The 20,930-nt window shown below is 47.2% G+C and overlaps 1 protein-coding gene across 4 annotated transcripts in view; it reads right to left on the reverse strand.

Moving 5' to 3' along the window:
* Window positions 1-20,930, reverse strand: part of ANKRD26 (ankyrin repeat domain containing 26) — a 915,250-nt gene that overhangs the window by 859,672 nt on the left and 34,648 nt on the right. For all 4 annotated transcript variants that reach the window (XM_069627947.1, XM_069627948.1, XM_069627949.1 and 1 more), the window contains exon 2: window positions 36-150. In XM_069627947.1, coding sequence (XP_069484048.1) covers window positions 36-150 — 115 coding nt within the window. The remainder of the gene's footprint in view (window positions 1-35; window positions 151-20,930) is intronic.

Below are 20,930 nucleotides of genomic sequence, written 5' to 3' on the forward strand. Positions count from 1 at the left end.
AGAAAAGGCCGCCTTTGAAATGGATCCTCTCTTACCTTCATCAGAGGTGATCGGCTGTCGTTATCACAAAGGTTGACCTTGGACTGATTTTCCACCAGATAGGTGACCAATTCTGGGTGTCCATTAGCACAGGCAAGATGTAAAGGCGTCCTAAAAGAAAATGTAAACATATTAAAAATAACATACTTCACTTTAATCCAAATGCTTGGACAAAACTGACTGAGAACCTCAAGATATTCAACTGTTCACTGTGAAACAGAAGGTTGCCAGAAATAAGACTCCATGTAGTTTTAGAAGTTCTATTGCCAAGGCTATTCCACTAAACACAATAAAAGTGGACCCATTTGATTTCCATATTAGTTAACATGTATAGTGGTGTCATTTGCACAGTTGTTTTCATGCTGCAGCTTTACAAGCTTTAAAGCAATCAATCCTTTATTCCATGAACGCTTTAAACAGTTCTTGTTTACCTTTAAAGAAGCCCCAAGCTGACCAATGAGTTCAAATTACCTGCCGTAGCGACTAGTGTATTCTAGCCCATACTTTCCTTTCCTCCATACTTGCTGGGACTGAAAGCAGGAGCAGCATATTTCCTAGGAACGGTCTGGAATAAAGGATTGCTTTAAAGATGGTACTTTTTTAAAGTTGCAGCATGAAAGCCACTGTGTAAATGGCACCAGTACTCATGTTAACTAGTATGGCAATCAAATAGGTCCACTTTTGTGTGTATTGCAATAGTGGGTGTGCAAGGCGTTTGTGTCCATATGGGAGGCCTTGTGTGTCCGTGGTGTACGATTCTATTGTGAGAGTTATTGAAGGAAATTTGGAGTCCTGCGGTTTGCTGTCAGAGTGGAGGATGCAGGGTTCGAAATTGAGATTCGATAAACAGGAGCTAAAACCAGCTCCTGGGTGTCGAGCAGGAGCTACCACAGGGGAACCTGGAGCTACCAGAGATGCTCCTTTAACTTTTTGTCCATTTTGTACGAACCATCGTCTTTAAATTTTTATTAGACGTACTCTAATTCTTCCTTATTAACATTCTCAAAACCTCAAAGTTAATGTCACATTTAAGTGTTTGCAAGGCACCAATTGGACCTAGGTATCATGGGTTCATTCTTGATTGCAGTGCTCTTTGAGTATACCCGATCTTTGCTCTTTGCTATTCTTCTTCCCATCCTTCCTTCCCTCCTTCCTTTCTTCCTCTCTTTCTCCCGCTGGTCTTCATTCTTCTTTGCTTTTGGGATGTCTGCATCATTGCCAGATCTACAGAGCGCAACCCGTGCACCATTCTTGCCTCCTTTCTGAAGTGCAACTCGTTCCTCACTTTCAAATATTTTCTCGTTGCTGCTGCCCAGTTATATTTTATTTATTCAATTTAATGTGTCTCTTTAACACAAGAAAACAATCACATACCACAAATACAATGTTTAAAAAGCAAAACGAAAACAGAAGAATCACATAGCACAAATGTAGACAATGCTTAAATGTAACTTCTAAAATTCCACTGCACAAACCTTTAAAAACTCTAAAATATGTATAGACAAACTCAGTTCATTGCAATTTAAAATCCTTCGTGATAATTCTTCCTCTGTGGTAGCATACTTCAAAGTTAAAATTCTGGTGCGCAGGGAACACAAAGTCGGACTCTGGACACACAAATGCTTCAGGGTCTCATTGTGTATATGACAGTGGCCGCAGTCTCTCCTCCCGAGGGATCTATTTCTTGTGTTTGCACCAAATATAACCTTATTTGTAGCATTTGGCATCTAAAGTACCTCGAGGGGTGCTTTTTCAGGTACGGAACAGGTGAATTAAAAGTTTTACATGTCCAGTCAAAATGATCACCAAAACATTGGTATTCAAGTAGGGATTTTCTTACACCAGCCCACACATGTCTAGACAATTTTAGCTTAGCCACTGTTGGAGTAATTGCCAGTGGGCCTCTAGTGATATCCCTGTCTGCTCCAGTATTTTATCACAGTCGGAAACCCAGTCTATCAGGACTTTACATCCACCCGAACTCCAAACGTTGTTTAAGGTCTCATATTGATGCAGCCGGTGGATTTAAAATACTAGCAAGCAACTGAAGCTTCCCCCAATAAATAATAGTTTGAATGGGGAGTTGGCCTAATTCAAAAAGTACCCCCACCAAAGGAACTGATTGCGGTATCCAGTGGAGCTCATACCAAACCATACCTTCTAATTTAGATCAATCTATTTGTCTACCCCTGGTTTGAGCTCCGTATGTCAGTTTAGGCACCAATTGCTGCTTATACAATATTAGAACCGGGAGAATCAATAATCTCCCGAACTTGGTATCAAAAATACGTAGCTTTACCAGTGCTCCCAGAAAGTTAGCCTTAAGATTTAATACCAACTCTGGCCCATCGAGATGATCATATATGGGCAAACCTAGGTACACAAATTTAGAGACCACTTCAAGCATACCAGATTTCAGTTTCCAGGGAAGCGTTTGTATATAATTCTCCGACATTTTAGAACCAGAACCTTAAGACTTTTCAGTATTTAAAAAAAGATCTAGGGTTTCCAGAAACTACTCTACTGCCGTCAATGCTCTTTGCAGGCCTATGGCTGTTAGGTCACATAAGACAATATCATCTGCATATAATAAATATTGTATTACCAGAGATCCCAGCCTAGGAGGATTTGTATTGACTTTACCCAACTGGCCTGCATTACTTAACAAGTCAAAACAAAAAAGAAAGGGAGCAAGTACACATCCCTGGCGTAAGCCCCTATTTGTCGGAATCAGTGACAAGTACCCTCCATGTGCATCCACAAGTATACCCACAAACGACGGCAAGCAACCCGTTTCCTGTAACCTCTTCCACAACAGTGCCCCGTTTACATGGTCAAAGACCTTGCTGATATCCAAAAAGACCACGAATACAGGTCTGGCTTGGGCTTTCACTTGCTGAGCCAATAGATCCAGCACAAAACTGTTTAAGGCTGTACCCATGCCCTGTCAGAACCCAGACTGATAAATATCCACAGAATTGGATTCCCTGACCCATTTTTGGAGCTCTTTAAGGATCATTTTGGCAAAGATTTTATTTGAGGCATCCAAAAGAGATCTAGGCCTATAGAACAGGGGTGACGTGCAATCCCCACCTTTAAAAATCAAAATTATAGTGGCCGCAGACCAGGTTTCTGGGAGCACTTTATTGGCAAGAATACTAAAAAATAAAATCTGATAGTACCTTGGACCAGACCTCCAAACTATCTTTAAAAGTGAAATTCTATAGGCCCTCTGGGCCCAGAATGTTAGACCTCTTACTCCTTTTTTCAAATAGATGATATCCTCTAGATTCCATTCAAGAGCCCCCTTCCCACACAGCCTGCGGCCAGACTGAACTTGTACTGGCTCCTGTATTCATATACATTTGCAAGAAATGTTTAACCCAAGTATCCTCAGGTATTGAATGGGATTACAAATACCCTTCTCTGCCAGCAGGCTTGATTAACTGCCAAAATCTTCCTGAGTTGTTTCCTGACATACAAGCCAACATTCTTTCAGCATGCTTAGTATACAACACAAATTTCCTACCCTTTACCCAATTCACATGGGCCTGTCTCAATCTGCGCACATTTCCTTTATAGTCAAGTGTTGAGGCCGGTTATAGGTCAAAGGTTCGAATTACAATAGGTTTGAATCAAAAGGACCGAAAACAAAAAGGTCCTCTCCCCCCAACCCCTGTTTTTGTGGTAAAAAACACTTTTTTTACCTACACGGAAACCCCAAAAAATATATATAATTAAAAAACAAAATTTGAACCTTTGGTTTTAGATCCTATTGACTCTTACCTTTTGCATTCGAACCTTTTGTAAATCGATCCTTTAACTGACACCAGTTTTACTGTATCAACACTATCTTCATATTCAAACTCCATCATCATTATGTCCACAGAGGACAGAAGTCTTAGGTTTGGGATTTCATGCATTAAGGAGAGTGTATAATGTCTATTTAGAGGATAACTATTAAAGCTCTCAAAGAATCTGTGTAAATAAATGAATACTGATCATTTACTGGCGTCTCCTTTTTTGATTACTTTTTATGTCGGCGCCAGTCACCATGAAGGGGCCCGAGGGACCCTCGGATGTGGAAACAAGGCACAATCACCACACACGAATGGATACGCCAGACACGAGGTTCTTTTCCCAAAATCTAGGGTTTATGGCAATACAAAATAGTCCCAGTTGGCCAAATGGTCCCACGCCCGCGACGTGTGTCTAACAGACCTCGGGGGACGCAAGAGAGTGAGAGACGTACATCAGTTACATATTTACAAAAGGAGCACCTTACAATCAGCAATGACACAGTATGACACATTTGATGCCGCCCCCAATTCATTTCCCTTTGAATTAGAGGCGATGATTGACAATTGTGACAAATATGACACCTTAGACCACCATATTTAGTAACGGTTTGCAATCTCCAATTTTACAGACACCATTCTTTATTTGCGAGAACACAGCGTTTCTGTTTTCATGGGCAAGCTGCGCGTAGGAGACTGGCACATACCAGGCCTCACTATCTCTTAGTTTCGATTCTCGCTCTAGAGGTCAGCCCGCTCTCCGGGGCCTCACTGTGCTCAGAAAGGGGGGCCGTAAAGAAGAACATAATTCAACTCTTTAAATGCTAGTTTCATACATTGCTATTCTTTCAGGAGACTTGCTGGCATTTGTGCACTGATTAAAATGCTTTGCTCCCTGCCTTCAAGGATATGTGAGGGAGGGAATCGGGCATTTCGGTCTCGCTTTCCAGTGTAATGTTTCAACATGTTTCTTAGCCTTGGATCATTGAAGCGAAATAATATCTACAGCAAAGCAGTTTTACATGAGGCAAAGTGGCAACGTTAGAGAGAGCAGAGAGAAAACAAAATGGCGATTCTGGTCATCTTAAAATGGCCTCTCTCAAGTTGAACTGATAGCTACGTAATAACTAATGAGTATATATTCTTAACACTGTAAATGAGGCGATTGGTCTTCGGCCAACCAATTAATCATGCAATTAATCATGCATTTCCTTCCGCCCAAGGGGTGTTTAGTATTTCTGGACTGACAACCAGTGCGTCACACTGTTCAAAGCCTGTATACTGGCAGGGGCCTCATCATTAGCCAAGTGAAGACTCTTTGGTTCGCCCACCTGTGCTTCCTCTATTGTTTTTGAGAGGAGGGTTTGATACAGCCATTAGACTCTTATCAATAGTAGCCCCACCTACTAGTATCCTTGAAACCACCGGTTTTGAGAATATTGCGTAAAGTTTTTCCTTTGGGAGATGCCCAATTAGGCCCACCACAGGGGGTATAAAATCCATTGGCCTTGAAGTTGAGGGACCCTGTAGAACAGCCTGTTCACCCTCCCTCATTAGACAACATTTACCCACCCTCCGCCCTTCACCATAATCCATGTTTGGCAACACCCCAAACTGTTCATTTAGCTCACAGTCTTGACCCTCTTCATCTATTGGGTAGACTGATATCTTACTCAAATCAAAGGAGGGACTATCCGCCTCAAGGTCCTTTAACGGGACTAGCCTCTCCTCCATATGCATCTCAGTCACAGCGGCATTTTTGATGTCTTTATTACTGGTTTTAAAGAAGTCTCTTCTTTTTTTGTCCAGGACAATCCTATCAAGTTGTATCTGTTTGCCCACCTCGTTTCTTAATTTCCTCAAAAATTTCCTTGAACCCTTATTATTTTGTTCAGGCAGGAGTTAACAGTTCTTTTGTTTTTTTCCAGTTTTTCCAACAGCCCCACTTTACCAGTTGTTTGGGCTGTCCCCGTTATAACTGTAGCGGCAGCACAGCAGTTTGGGAACTATGTGCTCGCCCTGTGCCTTATCCCCATTTATTCACTTTTCAAAGTCATTAAACGAGGTACGTGTTTGCCTTCTCCCACTCGCAGCCCCCCCACCCCTATGGGGCCGTTTCAACACCAAATACTGTTTGTGAGGTGGCACTAACACTCACAGAAAGCTACGTTCTATTAACATTTTCTTTTGGTTACTTACTTTTGGCCACGGCGTGACTAAACCTAAAGAACACACCTCCTAGAATAATTTCGGCCCAGACTTTTATCCGGAATCATTATCTCGAACACAACGCATAGAAACTGGAGTCCTTCCACATATAGTCTACAATCCATTGGGTTTTCTTCCCCAAAAGGGTTTGCTCCGGTCTCTCACTTCCAGGGACCAGGTGAGGGGCATGGAAGGCTCCCTGCTGTCTTCGTTGAGAGGTCTGCATTACGTTCAGGTAAAGGTCCATTCCCTTTGTGGTGTATTATACAGCGAGCCTTGAGAGAACACCAGCTGCCAAATGTAGCTCCTGCTAGCTGTGGTCTTCAGGCTAACGAGGCTCTACTGTGCAAGAAGCAGGAGCTAAATAGCTCCCAGCTCTCCTCAATTTTGAGCCCTGAGGGTGTTGTGGTGTAGTTTGTGTGGTGTCATTTGTGTGTAGAATAGTTGGTTTGCATGTGGTTATGTTTGGAGCAGTATGAAGGGATTTAGTATGTGTTTGTAGTGGAAAAAGTGGAATCCTCATGGCGTCAGGCTAAGTCGCAGAGTAGCTGGTTAGGAACTAAAACGCAATGTGCTACGGTAAGCTATGTTGGGCCTCCCTTTGACAATGGCCGATCGCTTGTGAGATATCTCTGCATAATAAATTAAACAGACATTTTTTATTGCTTTCCTGAAGGTCTTGTGTTCTCCATTGTGGGCATTCCCTTGAGGAGGGAGTCCAATTTTCTTGAGATGTTTGCTCTGATCTAGAGGTGAACTTCCAGAAAAGGTTACTGGTGGCTCTGAAGAGTGGCATGTTAACTTTAATTGCCTATTCTACTCTGGGTTGAGCTAGAAAGACCATCTTGCCCATGAGCCAATTAAATTGTGCAGCACAATTTTATATAGACTGAAATCCTGGTGGCACAGCCCGTCCTCGTTACATTTTTTAAACAATCACTTAATGCCTCGGCAAGGTGTTTAGGTGCCTCCCAAATTAAACCGAACATCGTAGTATTTCTTTGTTTGGCTTCACTCTAGTTTAAAAAAAAAGAAAGAACATAAGCTACCGAAAGATGTACAGACTTTGACAATTTGGTAATCGTGACAAGATGCTTACATCCTGGCAAGGTTCTAGGCAGAGCCGACCTATCTTGACGGCAGAGAGAGAGAATGTTTACAAAGGTAGATTACAAAACATCAAAAAGAAATTATTTTGAATGGAAGTTTTTTCATACCAAAATATTTCAGGGGTCCGTACAACATGCAATATTCCCCCTTCCCCTGCACTTGCGCGATCTCAATGTCACCGGGCCTAGTAAGATCGTTGTCTCCGTCTTCCCTCTGTTCCCCTCCCTTGCCTCGTCACGCCTTTAAACACTTGTGCGTTATAACTGCCTTATCATATCATCATAACTCACAAGAAACATAACTGTCAATTTCAACGTAGAAAACTAACATAAAGAAACCAATAAGGATTGTTTTTGGTCTCTCAGTCCACTACGGGGCAATGAATACATAAGGGTTGTGGTGGATGGAAAAAAGGCAAAAGTGGACAAAGAAGCGGGCAACAGGGATTGAACCAGCGGAAACCCCTTGGTTACATGTCCCCATCTAAGGATATACCATTCCAGGAATTGTGGTCAAATACAACCATATTTCTGCAAATGATTCTCGTACCTGAACCTTTTTTTTTGCAGATTAGTGTCACAGATGGCCAGGCCTTACGAATAGCAACACTCTGCTAGATGGGTCAAGGGTTTTTATTTTTCCTAACTCAAATAAGGCAGAAACGTGATGCTATGGAAGGAATGTAGCAAAATCAAAGGTAGGCTATCTCCTTAAACCTTCATAAAACATGAATACAAAAAGGGGATTATTAAGGATGATTAATCACACAAAACACAGAACATTCCCATATGATGCTGCAATGTGTAGGTATCCACTGCTTTCAAAAGTCACATGTTAATGAACACCATCAAATGTATTGGGCCGAATTGTTACTAACATACAATGAGTACAAATGTCTTGCACACAACAGTACAAACACATATGTAAATGGGTATAACGTGCAAAGTGCTGAGTCAGTCCATATAAAACAGCAATAAAGGATACACTATCCAACCAATAATGGAAGATTTATGATGTCCAATAACGAAAAATAAACAAACAGACCAGAAAGCAAAAGAACAAACAGTAAGTAAAAAATTAAAATTAAAAGTAACAGTCAAGGGGGCGTGGCCTGGAGTGCCAGCGATGTGGCTGCTCCTTTAATGGCCTCTGCATGGGGACTGCAGTTTTTGTTAATTTAAACATGTTCCCTGCACTCTTGGTCCTGGTGGCGGAATGTGCAGTGCCTCTCTGGCTACATTTTGGGCCATTAACGGAGTCGGGAGCCCCGAGAACGCAGCAAGGAGATCTCCAGACTGCATCCGCCACGCGGCCCGAGAATGGGACTTGCCGCGCCTGCCCAGTCTCTATGATCGGATGCCTACAGTGTTCTCTTCAGGGTTGCCCGCCGGCCAGCTTCCTCCTGGGTTCTCCCGCGGTGCTCGACTGCACTCCTCCTCCAGACTGTGCCCGGACCGTTTGCGCACCCCTGCTCTGACTCCAGCGGGGAGACAAACCCGGACCCATCTGCCTGGCGGCATTTTACTGAGGAGGCCTCCCATCCCGACTCCTCCAACCCGTTGAGGCCCCATCAGCCTGCCTTTTCCTCCCACGAGCCGGACCCGCGTGGGTGCCAGCTACTGATCACCTCACCTGGCCGCGTGGAGCGAGTTTTCCCAACATGACTGCTGGTCTCCTCCTCCGGGGACTGGGGGACAGGGAGGCCGCGATCCGGCATTGCCTCTGGGGCTGGTGCCCCCCCCCTCCATCTCCACCCACGCCAATCTTCAGCTGCGACCCCGGCGCCCGAGGGGTGAGACCGACAGGCGGCGGCTGCACCTTGCTGCCGCGGTCCCCAGCCTCCGGGGGCAGTGTATAGTGCTCTCCGCCCTGTAGTGGGCCCTCACACAGCCGCAGCGGCGCCTCCTCTCGTGCCCGCCACGGAGCTTCACCACCAGGCATGATGCTGTGACCCCCCCCTCCCGTTCAAGGAGCAAGCTACCTGGCGTCCACCCTTCTTCCTAGATGTGGGATTTTTCATCGCCTGAGCCCCCACCACCACCTATGCTGCGGCCCCAACCGTGACCCAAGTGGACCTTTCCATTGGGAAAAGAGAACTGATCCACCAGGGACCACTGAGCTCGATTCCCTCTCCTCGCCCCCCAGAGCCTAAATAGTTCCCTCCTCGGAGTCTGGGTCCCCGGAATCTGCAGCAGCCCGGCAGAAACGACTCCTCTCGACTTCCTGGGGCACTCCTGGCCACCCTCACTCGCCAACAGATCGGAATATTCTGTCCTTCAGGTTTCCCTCTGGGGACACCCAGCACCTGGTGAGTAGAGCTTCTATGGCAACCTTAAGTTTGAGAGCTCCTCTTACTCCCCCTGCTGCGTGCTACTCACCTCCCCACTACAGAAGAGGTACCAACGGACCCGTCCCACATGCTTTCTTCCTGGGGCACCCCAGCCCACCTTACTCCCCCGTTGCCTCCATTAAAACAAGGCTGTGTGGCCCCTCATCCAGGATCCTAGGGCCCCCCCCTACGACTCAACAGACTCCGTACCCCTCAGCTAACAGGGGTTCCCTCACATTACTCTTGCTGGGGGTCATCTCCCGCTCCAGAGCCATGGCTAAATCTCTGAAGCCCCCTAAATCAGCGGACATTTCCACCATGCTCCTGGCAACAGATAAGGGGAAGAAAGCTGACCCGGTAAAACTCACTCCTCAAAAAACCATGAGAAGGGGACCCTTGCAACCAAAGAAGACCTTCAAGCTTTCATGTCCGACATCAAGACAGAGTTTAGGTCCTGTATGTCAGACCTTAATGCTAAACTCGAACAAACGGAACAGAGGGTCAGAGACATCGAGCACAGGATGGGGGGGGGGGGAGTCTGAAGACTTAGCCCAAGAACACTCCAACTCACTAGCGGAAGTTTAACACACAATTCAGACCCTAATGGACAGGACGGAGATTCTCGAATACAAGCAGGACGATCTGGAAAACCACGCCCGCCGCAATAACCTGCGCATATGGGGGGTTCCCTCCTCCATCTCAGACAAGGAGCTACCCGAGTTCGTGGGTAACTTTTTCCAGTCGCTGCTTCCGAACTTAGATGACACACAGCTGTTACTCGATCGCACCCATAGATTGCGCCCTTGCCAGGGCACCGACTCTGATTCCCCCCCAGATGTAATCACAAGAGTCCATTTCTACACCACCAAAGAGGCTATATCAGCGATAGGTCGCACCCACGATGAGCTATCGTTCCAGGGCTCCCCTCTCCAAATTTTTCAGGATCTCTCTCCCTTAACCCTGCAGAAGCGCAGAGTGTTGCGCCCTCTCACGACCTTCCTCCGAGAGCAACAGATCCGCTATCGATGGCTATTCCCCACGGCTCTGCAATTCACACACAATGGCACCCCGCGAACCATCAGCCACCTCCAGGATGCAGCGTCTATCCTGCGTCCTGGCTCTCCGGGGGGCACAGGATCCTCCTCTCCAGGTCGATTGACTTCCGAACCGAGCGCATCCTCCCCTAAGCCTAGGCGCGCTCCCTGGACAAGAGTGCAGAGAAACCGCAAACCTAAATGAAAATCTACAAAATCCTTCTAGCACACATAGCGTTGGAACCCAGCTTTCCTGAGCCTGCTGCGGGACCCATTCGGTCCATACCCTCCCCCAGGGTGGATGTCACCGTTTTACCCCTGGGGTGTTGCCCAACCACTTTGGCTGAAGACAGCCTGGGTGGTGGGGGGAGATACAGATAAGTTAAAAATCGGACCCTCTGGCCACGGTTTTGGCCCCCCGTTGGAGGTCATTGTTTGAAGTTCACATCTCCCATTGGAGATTGTTTAAAAAACCTCAGCCTCAGGAGAACCCGAAGCAGTTTGCCCTCCATGACTATGGCTGACACTACCCCCCCCCCCCCCCCCGCCATCAACCCCCACTCCCGCGGCAAGAGGACCTAGAGGACCAACCCCTGCACCTAAAACTGAAGTTCACCACTCTAAATGTTAGGGGCCTTAACTCCTCGCTGAAGAGGAAATCAATCCTGCAGCGGCTGCAAGACGAGAGAACTTCAGTTGCCTTCCTGCAAGAGACTCACTTGATACCGGCAGACTTCTCCCGCTTGCGCAGCGGACCCTTTCCACTACAGTTCTTCCCTTCCAATGGCACTAAGAAGGGAGGCACTGCACGGACGACGTTACCATAGGCCCTCAGATCCTTTCAGATCATGCTCCTGTCTCTCTAATCGTGCGAGCTCACAACCCCGACCCCCCGCCCCTTGTCGCCAATGGACTTTATATGACCCTATCTTAGGCGATATGTCAGTGAGGGACTCCATTGCCAGAACTATAAAGAATTTCTTCATGGAAAACCATGATGAAGCTACCTCCCCAGCCAATACCTGGGATGCCATGAAAGCAGTACTCAAGAGGGGAGCTGATCGCCCAAGGCGTGGCCTTCCACAAACGAAAACATGCAGCTTGTGCCGTCCTGGAAGCCGCGGTCCGAGAAGCGGAAACCATCCATAAACGAAAGGGCTGGTACCCGAAATCCTACAGGGTTTTACAGGTGGCAAGGAAAAGACTGGAGGCGCACTACGCTGATGCCATGGCTAACCTATTAACCAGAACAAAACAATGGTACTATGCCAACAACAATAAGGCCAACAAGCTGCTGGTAAATAAACTGGCCAAAGTGAAGAGAAGGAACACCATCCTGGGCCTCTGATTCTCAAGGGGTGGTCCAATTTGCGGAACGCGAGAAGCTTCACCTGGCGGTTGCCCATCAATCGGAGATAATGACGGCAGTGCCGAGGAACTCACTCGAACAACAATCTTACATTCGAGAGGCAGCCCTCCCGCCCCTCACTCCCGCGGCAAGGGAAGGACTTGAATCACCCATCACAAGCGAAGAAGTTGAGGTGGTGTCATGATTCCTGCCCCTCATGGTCCCAGCCCTCCAAGATGTCAGGCTGGAGCCAGGCCACGATCACCTACATGACCCTCAAGGGCCTCTCCATCCCTCCAAAGACCCACTTGGAGTCAGACTTGGCGCTTGTGGCACCAGACTCACTCACTCCTATAGGATAACATTGGGGATTGGACTTGTAGTGCATTGATGGGGACAAGATGGATGCCCCCACATATTTCGGTTCCCAGAACTGCATGTGCAGTCTAGTCTTTTGGGTGTGGTTCAGCCCAGAGACACCTGGGAAACCCAGAGACTATTTAAGCCACGCCCAGGCTGAGAAACATGCTTTGCGTTTTCTACACCTGCAGCGTGACACTCACCGTGTTCGGATCGGTCTCCAGTAGGCCTGCATCTTTCTTCTGCGCTCAGCTCCTGCAAGAACAAGAACACCGTTAGGAACAGCCTTACCTTGCGGCGCTTCTGCCCATCATTCATCGGTTCTTCTGTTCTGCGGGCATCTTGGGCGGTGTCATTCCCATCCCGGCACGCCGCTTCCTAAGGAAAAGGGGAAAGACCAGAAAAAAGACATTAGTAAGCATTCAGTAAATCTTTGTTAAAGACTGTACGAGCTTCAAACGCTTACCTGAATCCCAGCCGCTGTGGGGGAACTCTGTCTCCGGAACTTCTCATCCATCTGCAAGAGGGAAAAGACATTTCAGGTTAGCGTGGAAACATCTGGAGGCGCCGCATACCGCGCTTACTCACCGCATTTCTTCTTCATAACCGGCATCCACACTGAAAACGTCACGGCACCTAAAAGACACAGAAAAATAACTCAGTTCAATACAAATACGAAAGGGTCGCATCGCGCTCTCACTCTCCTTCAGCGCTACTCATCTCAGCAGCATGTCGCCATCCCCGGACGCCGGCCATCATCTAATGAAGGAAAGGAACGAAGTTAGAGAACTGTTCAAAAGACTCATTATACTTACCTGTCGGACTCTTGCCAGTGAAATAACTAGGCAGCGACGAGCCCGCATCAATCAACGCGCCCCTGCGCTGAAAGCAGGGCGGAGAGCACACTTTCCAAGAAAACAAGGCCCAGTCTCCAGTCATGTAGACTCCTGGGAAGGGTTCGAGGTCATAAGAGGTCAGAAAAGGCTGAGTGACGTCCCCGTGGATACCAGGTGAGCGTTACAGGAGGCTATAAAAAGCTTGAAGCCCAGGGCCCAGACGGTTTCTCCACTCGATTCTACAAACTCTTCCGTTCACACCTGGTGGCCCCCTTAACCTGGCTCTTCAACTCGTTTGCTACCACAGGGAATAATCACCCCAACTATGCAGGAATCCATTACTGTCCTTATCCTCAAGCCCGGGAAGGATCCTAAGGATAATAGCTTGTATAAACCCATCTCACTATTATATCTAGACGCCAACATTTACTCCAAGATTTTGGCCAACCGCCTCGCGCCCATCCTCCCCAGCATTATAGACCCAGACCAGACTGGATTCATAACCCACAGGTCAACGGGGGATAATATCTGCAGAGCATTAAACCTAATAGATCGCCAACCAGGAAGCACAACTCGCCCTGCTGGCCCTAGATGCAACCAAGGCCTTTGATAAAGTGGACTTGACCTGCCTACGCCTCACCCTTGAAGCCTTCAGCTTTGGCCCGGTTTTCCAGAAAATGGTCCTGATCAATCCCCCAGTACACGGTTGAGAGTCAATGGCCTCTTGTCGGATCCGATCCCCCTCACATGTGGAAGACAAGGATGCCCCTTGTGCCCCTTACTCTTCGCTTTGGCCATGGAGCCCCTGGCCCAACGCATCCGTCGACATCCCCAAATCAAGGGCCCTCAGATAGGCCCCGCCCACCATAAGATTGCTCTTTACGCCGATGATGTACTGCTGACCATCACTGGCATTACGGCTTCCTTGAATGCGGCCCTGGCTGAAATTCAAAGTTTCGGGAGGGTATCAGGCTTCACCATCAACTTTGGAAAGTCAATGGCCTTAGGGGTGGGCCTGAGCCCATGCGAAAAAGAAGCCCTAGTAGCGAAAAGCCCATTCCAATGGGGCACCAATTCCAAAGTATGCCAGAGAAACTGCCCCCCCCCGCCCCTCTTCGAGGAACTGGAAAGGGACCTCACCCGATGGCAGCCACAGAAGATTTCCCTTTTGGGCCGCATTACGGCATGCAAGATGAACCTCCTCCCACGGTTCCTCTATGCTTGCTCCGTCCTACTCACTTCAATCCCACTCCCCCCACACCCCTCTCTGTAGCGGCTCCAAAGAAAATGATTGAGTTTATCTGGAGAGGCAAGAAACCACGCATCCCCAAAGAACCATGATGGGCAGCATGAAATTGGAAGGGTTGGGGGTCGCGGACCTCCGCAAATACAAAATTGCAGCTGGCTCACCTTCAAGCGTGGGGTATCGCTTCGGGGCGCCCGAAATGGGTGGAGATTGAACAATCCCGACTTTCCCTTCCCCTCTGCTTTCTCCCATTCATTCCTTCTGCCCTGCGCCGCTCTTGGCCACGCTTGCTGACCTCCACCAAACAATCGCTTAGGGCCTGGGACTGGGCACGCAGACACAAAGGTATCCCAGGGGTACTGAGTACTTTCTCCCCCATCTTTCTCAACCCAGCCTTCCCCCCGGGCTCCTGTCCTGCAAATTTCAGGAATTGGGTGGCAGGAGGCCTCGAATTGCTGGGGCAGCTCTTCGAGGGAGACGCCCCTCGCACCTTTGAGCAATGCAAGATAACTTTACAACTCTCAGAAACGGATAGATTCACCTACGCCCAATTGAGACACTGGTGCTCCCACCCCCTGACCCGAGCTGCAGCAACACGGGCCCCTGCTCCCTTAGAGCTTACTATACAAGACCTGCCGGCCCATGGTAAGATCTCGGCCCTTTATAAACTATTGTAAGAAGACCCCTTCTGCAGTAAAACCTCTTACATGGGAATGTGCCCACAAACTGCTTTTACGCTGGTAATCCCCCCCCCCCACCCTCTTCGCCTACACCACTTCCAGCAAGCACTGGATCCACATTGTTGTTGGCGCCTTTGTGGCCTCCCGGGATCCTATTTCCATATGTGGTGGACATGCCCTAAGGTAAAGGAGTTCTGGTCCCAATGCCTCGGCATAATAAAGGATATTACTTAAGTGACAATACCACTGGCCCCCGAGCAGGTCTTCCTCGGGATTCCGATCCCAGTCTCCTACACGAGAACATGAAGGAAAGCGGCGCTGATAACTCAACTCCTGCTGGCAGCCAAAATCACTGTGGCTCGCACCTGGAAGTCTGCAGATGGCCCTCTGAGGACCCTTTGGTGGGTAAAAATGTGGGATATTCTAATTGCTGAAAAGGCCATGGCAGCTAAAGCAGGCTTCCTTCATCGGTTTACGATTATTTGGGCCCGGCTGTTAGACTATGACCAGACCTATCCGGCCCTGCCCTATAAGCCACACCTGATTGCGAGAGCCCTTCACGTAACCAGCGAATCCTCATCGCCGGACCCAGCCCAATAGGACTGGGAAACAGCGCCATCTGGGCATAACGTGGGTGGGGTGGGGTACTTGTTAATGTGTAAGCATTCTGAGGCAGTAAGCAAATGTTAAGGTATAGGTTCTCCTGTTCGCTGTATAATAAATAAACAAAGTAAAAAAAAAATAACAGTCAAAAAAAGCCATTAGTCAGAAGCATAATAAGTCATAGTACACACTAAGGACTGTCCCTCTCTCGTCTCTTTGGGCTTTCCACCACCCTGCCCCAGGCTTCCCTGTCCCCTTGGCTGCCAACTACAGATCCGTAACCCCTACAGTCTTAAATAGTGACTCGTTGATGAGATAGTGGCCTCAGTCTTCTCTTTCTCTCGCCCTCTGAGGTTCTTGTAGCTGGAACCTATTAAAATGTAAACTAAAACTGTCAAAGTCTAATGGGAAGTGGTGTCTTTTCAATTGAACAGTTTCAAGTGCTCAACCCTTTCGCCTCTTATGTTACTGCCCCTGATGGTCTTTCCTTTCCTTTCCTTTCTCGCTTTGTACTCCTTAACCCTTCCTTCCTCCCGCTCTGGCTCGCTCTCTCTCTCTCTCCCTCATTCACTCCATTTCCTGCTTCTGTACCTCTGACAGTCGCACAACGTTCACCTACTCCACTTCCGATCGATCGCTCTGCCTCCAGCGTAACTCTCCATCTCTCCCTCAAGCCTTGCTCTCCACCTCTCCCTTCAGTCCTCTCCGCTCTCCCTACAGTGGTCTCTTTCGGGTCCTCCTCACCTCTCACCCTCTGGTGTTCTCCCTTCTGTCTTCAACTCCACTACTCTCAAATCTCCTCTCCTCCGGCTTGCTTTCAGCTGGCTTTCACTTTCTCATCCACACTTCTCACATGATTAGTTCCACCATTCAATGTTTCTATTCTTCATGTACATCTAGATCTACAGGGAGTGAAGGAATTCTTCCACTTTTGTTGGTCAGAGAAAGCATAGCAAAGCACCAACGCCCATCCCACTTGCAAGCATCAAACCGAGTCTGCAACTTTCACTGTATGGAAAGATGGATGCCAGAAGTAATCATTTTTTGCAGATTCCTCCCGAAGCCCCACCCCCTACCCACCATCTTCCTCTCCCAACTGTGAGCTCCAAGGACTTGCGGTCCTACTGTTCTTTACTCAGCTCCAGTGCAAATATGTCCTAAAGCATCCCCAAATGTCATAGCCATTTTATTTTTTATAAAAAACGAATTTAATTGAGAAGCATGGGGAAAACCTACACCTATTCCATAAAGAATGTATTGCATTGTAACTTAAAGCGCTTAAAAATGATGGAAACATGATGCTATTGAGCTGGAACTGGTAGCGTTTTGGTAAGACATGTTCTACGGTGCGTTTTATAAAACACTTGTTAGGACAAACCACAAGACAGGACTATGTTTTTTTAATTTAGAGGGAGTTCAAAACGGCCCCAAGTCCCCCCAGGAGTTTAATAAATCGATTGTGCCGATTAGATCTACATCAACAGAACAAGAATACAGTTTTGAGAGCCTCAGAGGGATGATATTCTCACCTGTACAGGAAATCGAAACCTGCAGTTCATCACCAAGTAATCCAATGGGAAAACAGGCAGCAGAGGTTGAAAGGAGGTTTAGTATATCCCTGTACCAAAAACATGGGCTATGTGGTGGATCAGAAGGACGCAGACTCTCAGTAGACATTCCCAATGTGTATTAAATAATATGAAGGCCTAACTATTCCTATCTCTATGGGGTATTCTTTACCTATATGAGTAACTAAGGTGCTCGTCAGTCGTCTGTGAATGTCCAAAACTAATATGTGCACTGCCCAAAAGCTAATGCTAACTGACCATACCACTAACTTAACTTAAACTAAGGTCAGAAGAATGACTCTCTTCCAGTTGTGATATTCACACACCTCTTTTCTTAGTCATTAGGCTTCTTGTTTATATGCAATTTTTTTATTTTCTTTCGTGACTTTTCTTATCAGGTTGTGTAACTCACATGAGATTATGGACTATAGTTTTCTCTTTAGAAATGGCTTTCCTTGACCATTGTGCAATCCTTGGAATGGGCTTTGTATGAGCTGCCAAAGCAATGCTTCCTGTATGATTCGTGTTTCATTAACACTTATATAGTTCACCTTTTCATGCCTGGCCTCTCCTTTGGTTTATTCATCCTATCGGCTTCTTTCGTATTCAGTACATAATTTCTTTCTTTGTTATACTTCACTCTCAGACTCTTGACCCGAGATTAACTTTGCCCTTCTCCCCGGCTTATGGTATCCCGTCTTATTGATCTCCCCTTCAGGGATGTCTATTATTCTCTTTCAATAAGACAGTTCAAGTTTCTTAACTTTGATTCCAATCTTTTCTCACTTTTACTGGGATGAGTTTCTTGGAGCATATAATGAGTCTCTTTCGACTTCCCGTTCCTCCAGAGTTTCTGTTCCCTTCCCTATTGTTTGGGAACGTCTGTAAGATTCTTACCGGCCTGGGGTCTTCTCTGGTTCTACGGCTCACGTTTGGTTCGTTTTCACCAGTGTCCTCTTTCTCCTGGTTTCCCGGTATCTCGACGGGGAGCTGTGCAGTTTGGTGCGGCTTCAGGGGTGGTGTTGGCGTTGTTGCACAGGCAGGCTGCCCACCATGACAATCTCATTGTCACGCCACCACCAAATATCTGACTCCAATCGTGTCTGCTTTTCGTCTTTCGCGCGCACATGTCTTCCAGCATTTGGTTTGCTGGTCCCAGGCAATTCTGAATTTCGCAGGCTCTGCATTCTCATGCAGCTCCACGTTCTCCTGCGGCTTCGCCTCGAGCTAGTATTACGCTACCAGGGGACTTCCCCTGGTGCAGTACGTGTTCCTCTCTCTTCCCTTTCTCGTTTGATGAGTACTCCATCTTTAACCCACTTGTTGCAGTGGATTGGCGATTTCTATTTAAAGAGATAACTTCTCTTTCTTCTTGATGATCGCACATTTTAACTTTTTCTTCAGTCACGTCCCTGTATTTGAAGTACTTGAAATGTTAGATAGTCCCATGTATGCCATCAAGTGAATTGGCTTAGGGAGTTCCTCACAGGAACAGGAGTCCTTGTCCCCCTAAGGGGGAGTTCTCCCGGTGAGGTCCCACTTGCCTCGAACCCTAGGGAGGGTGTTGCAGAGTGGACTCACTTCCCTAGCCTCACATGGGGGGTGGAGGGGCGGAGCTCTCCCTTGAGGAGAAGAGACAATTTCCTCAATTCTTCACATAACCTGAGCACATAGAATGAGGTCTTGATACAGTTTTTCACAACAAGCTTCATAAAGAAAAGTCGGTTAGATACATTTAGTCTGTTACATTGACAGTAGACTTCCTAACAGCGCATCCAGGGGCCATGCCTTTGCAGATAAACCAAGCTCAGTGTAATATGGCTAGACCCACCCAAGTGACACACACCACCTCTTTCAGTGGATCATTCCATTACCCTAATGCTGCTTGATGTAGACTAGGCATATGCATGACTTACTTATCGGTTCTCAAACAGCTATACTTGCCTTCATAACTTAATGTGGGCTGTATAGCTGGGTGAACCTATGGCCTCAGACGGTGGCTTACATCATGCTTGCATGGCCTTATGGGCACTCAAGAACATACCACACAATCACCTCTCATTTTACACCAGCTACCTTACTTTAGTTTCAATTATTTGTAATGCACAAGACAAGGTCCGTAGGCATAAGGGCGCAACCAAGGCAAGAGTTTCAGACAAATAAAAGAAGCGGCATAAAAAAAAAGGCTACCCGGTACTCAAGAGAAGACAAGAATTCTAAGAGCTTGATTAAAGGCTTCTAAAGATGCACTGTTCCTAAAGTCGGGTGGCAGAGAGTTCCAATGGATTGGAGCAGTAGAAAAGAATGTGCCTTTAGTAACCAAGGCTAGTTTGGTTCTTGGCACCATTAGGAGATGGCTGTTATTCAAGCATAACATTCTTCGGTTTGGAAGTCTAGCAAGACTTTCCGAAAGATACACAGGGCTGGAGTGATATAAACATTTCTGTGTTATGGTCATTACTCGAAAGGAGATTCTAGTGGCCACAGGTAAGCAATTACGTTCTCTTCTGGCCTGGGTCATGTGGTCTCGCTTATCCAGCCCTACAACTGCTGGAACTGAACTATTCTGTAAAACCATCAACCACTGCTGCGGCTCCTACATTGGGCTCCCACAAGGGGAAGGTGCCGGTACACACACTGTCATCTGTGCAGTGGAAGAGGCTTGTACACAGGCATCTCGCTTCAGCGGAAGAAACTGGGCACACTTGCTTCTCCGTGCAGTGGAACATAATGACACACACACAGGTACATCTTTCAGAGCAAGATATTGGTGCACGCATGCAACTTAAGCTTGCAGACGAAGATACTGGTACATACATGCTCACCCCTGCAGGGGCGGAAATTGGTGCGAAAAGGTTTACTCCTGGAGAGGAATAAATAGTTATATACAGGCGGATCTCTGCAGTCAAAGATACTTGTACATATGCCCACCTCGGTTCTGTGAGATTTCAATGAAGTAAATTACAAAGTGGTTATTGAATTTGCCGAAATGACCACTTTTTTTTTTTTTTTAATGGGGGGGGGGGGGGGGAGGTGTGGGGGAGGGTGCCCCGATACTATACTTTTCTGATCAACTCCCTTCCCCACCCCTTTATGCCTTACACCATAAAAGACATGTATCCTTTTTTTTACTGCCGCAATGTAATTTTGGAAATGTTCATTCCCACTTTTATAATTTACTTCACCGAAACAACTGTCTACGCTCACCTATGCAGGGGAATAAACTGCTATGTGCAACCCCACCCCTGCAGAGGAAGAACCGGTATACACTAGCTCAGCCCTGCAGTGGACGATGCTGGTACACACAAGCTCAGATCTGCAGCGGAAGAAACCAGTATACAGGCTCACACACATGGTCTTCACCCCTGCAGAAAAAGAAAGTGGCGCACAGCTGCAGCTCATGCGTGAGGCGGAAGATACTGGTACACAGCTCACCTGTGAAGAATCCTACGGAACCTCCACTAAAACCCTGCCTAAAGCCTCCTCCCAGGTGGCCAGGGAAAGGCAGACGCTTCTTGATCCTGACCTTGGGGGTGATGTACTGCGAGAGGATCACCTAGCAGGAGACAGGGCCCAGGATGGTGAGGAGATCCCGTGGGATGAGGCACCGTATTTGTCCTCTGAAAGGAAGTGCCTTTCGGGTTGCAAAAACAGGTGATGCCACATTGCCATTATAGTATCCCTATTCCACATGTAAGATCTGTGACACAGGGTACATACTCTGTCAAATCTGAGCAAGCCTTGTCAACAGAAACATCCCTTTTAAGAATAA

Source organism: Ambystoma mexicanum, chromosome 12 (assembly GCF_040938575.1).
Source record: "Ambystoma mexicanum isolate Mex_15411 chromosome 12, UKY_AmexF1_1, whole genome shotgun sequence".
Lineage (NCBI taxonomy): Eukaryota > Metazoa > Chordata > Amphibia > Caudata > Ambystomatidae > Ambystoma > Ambystoma mexicanum.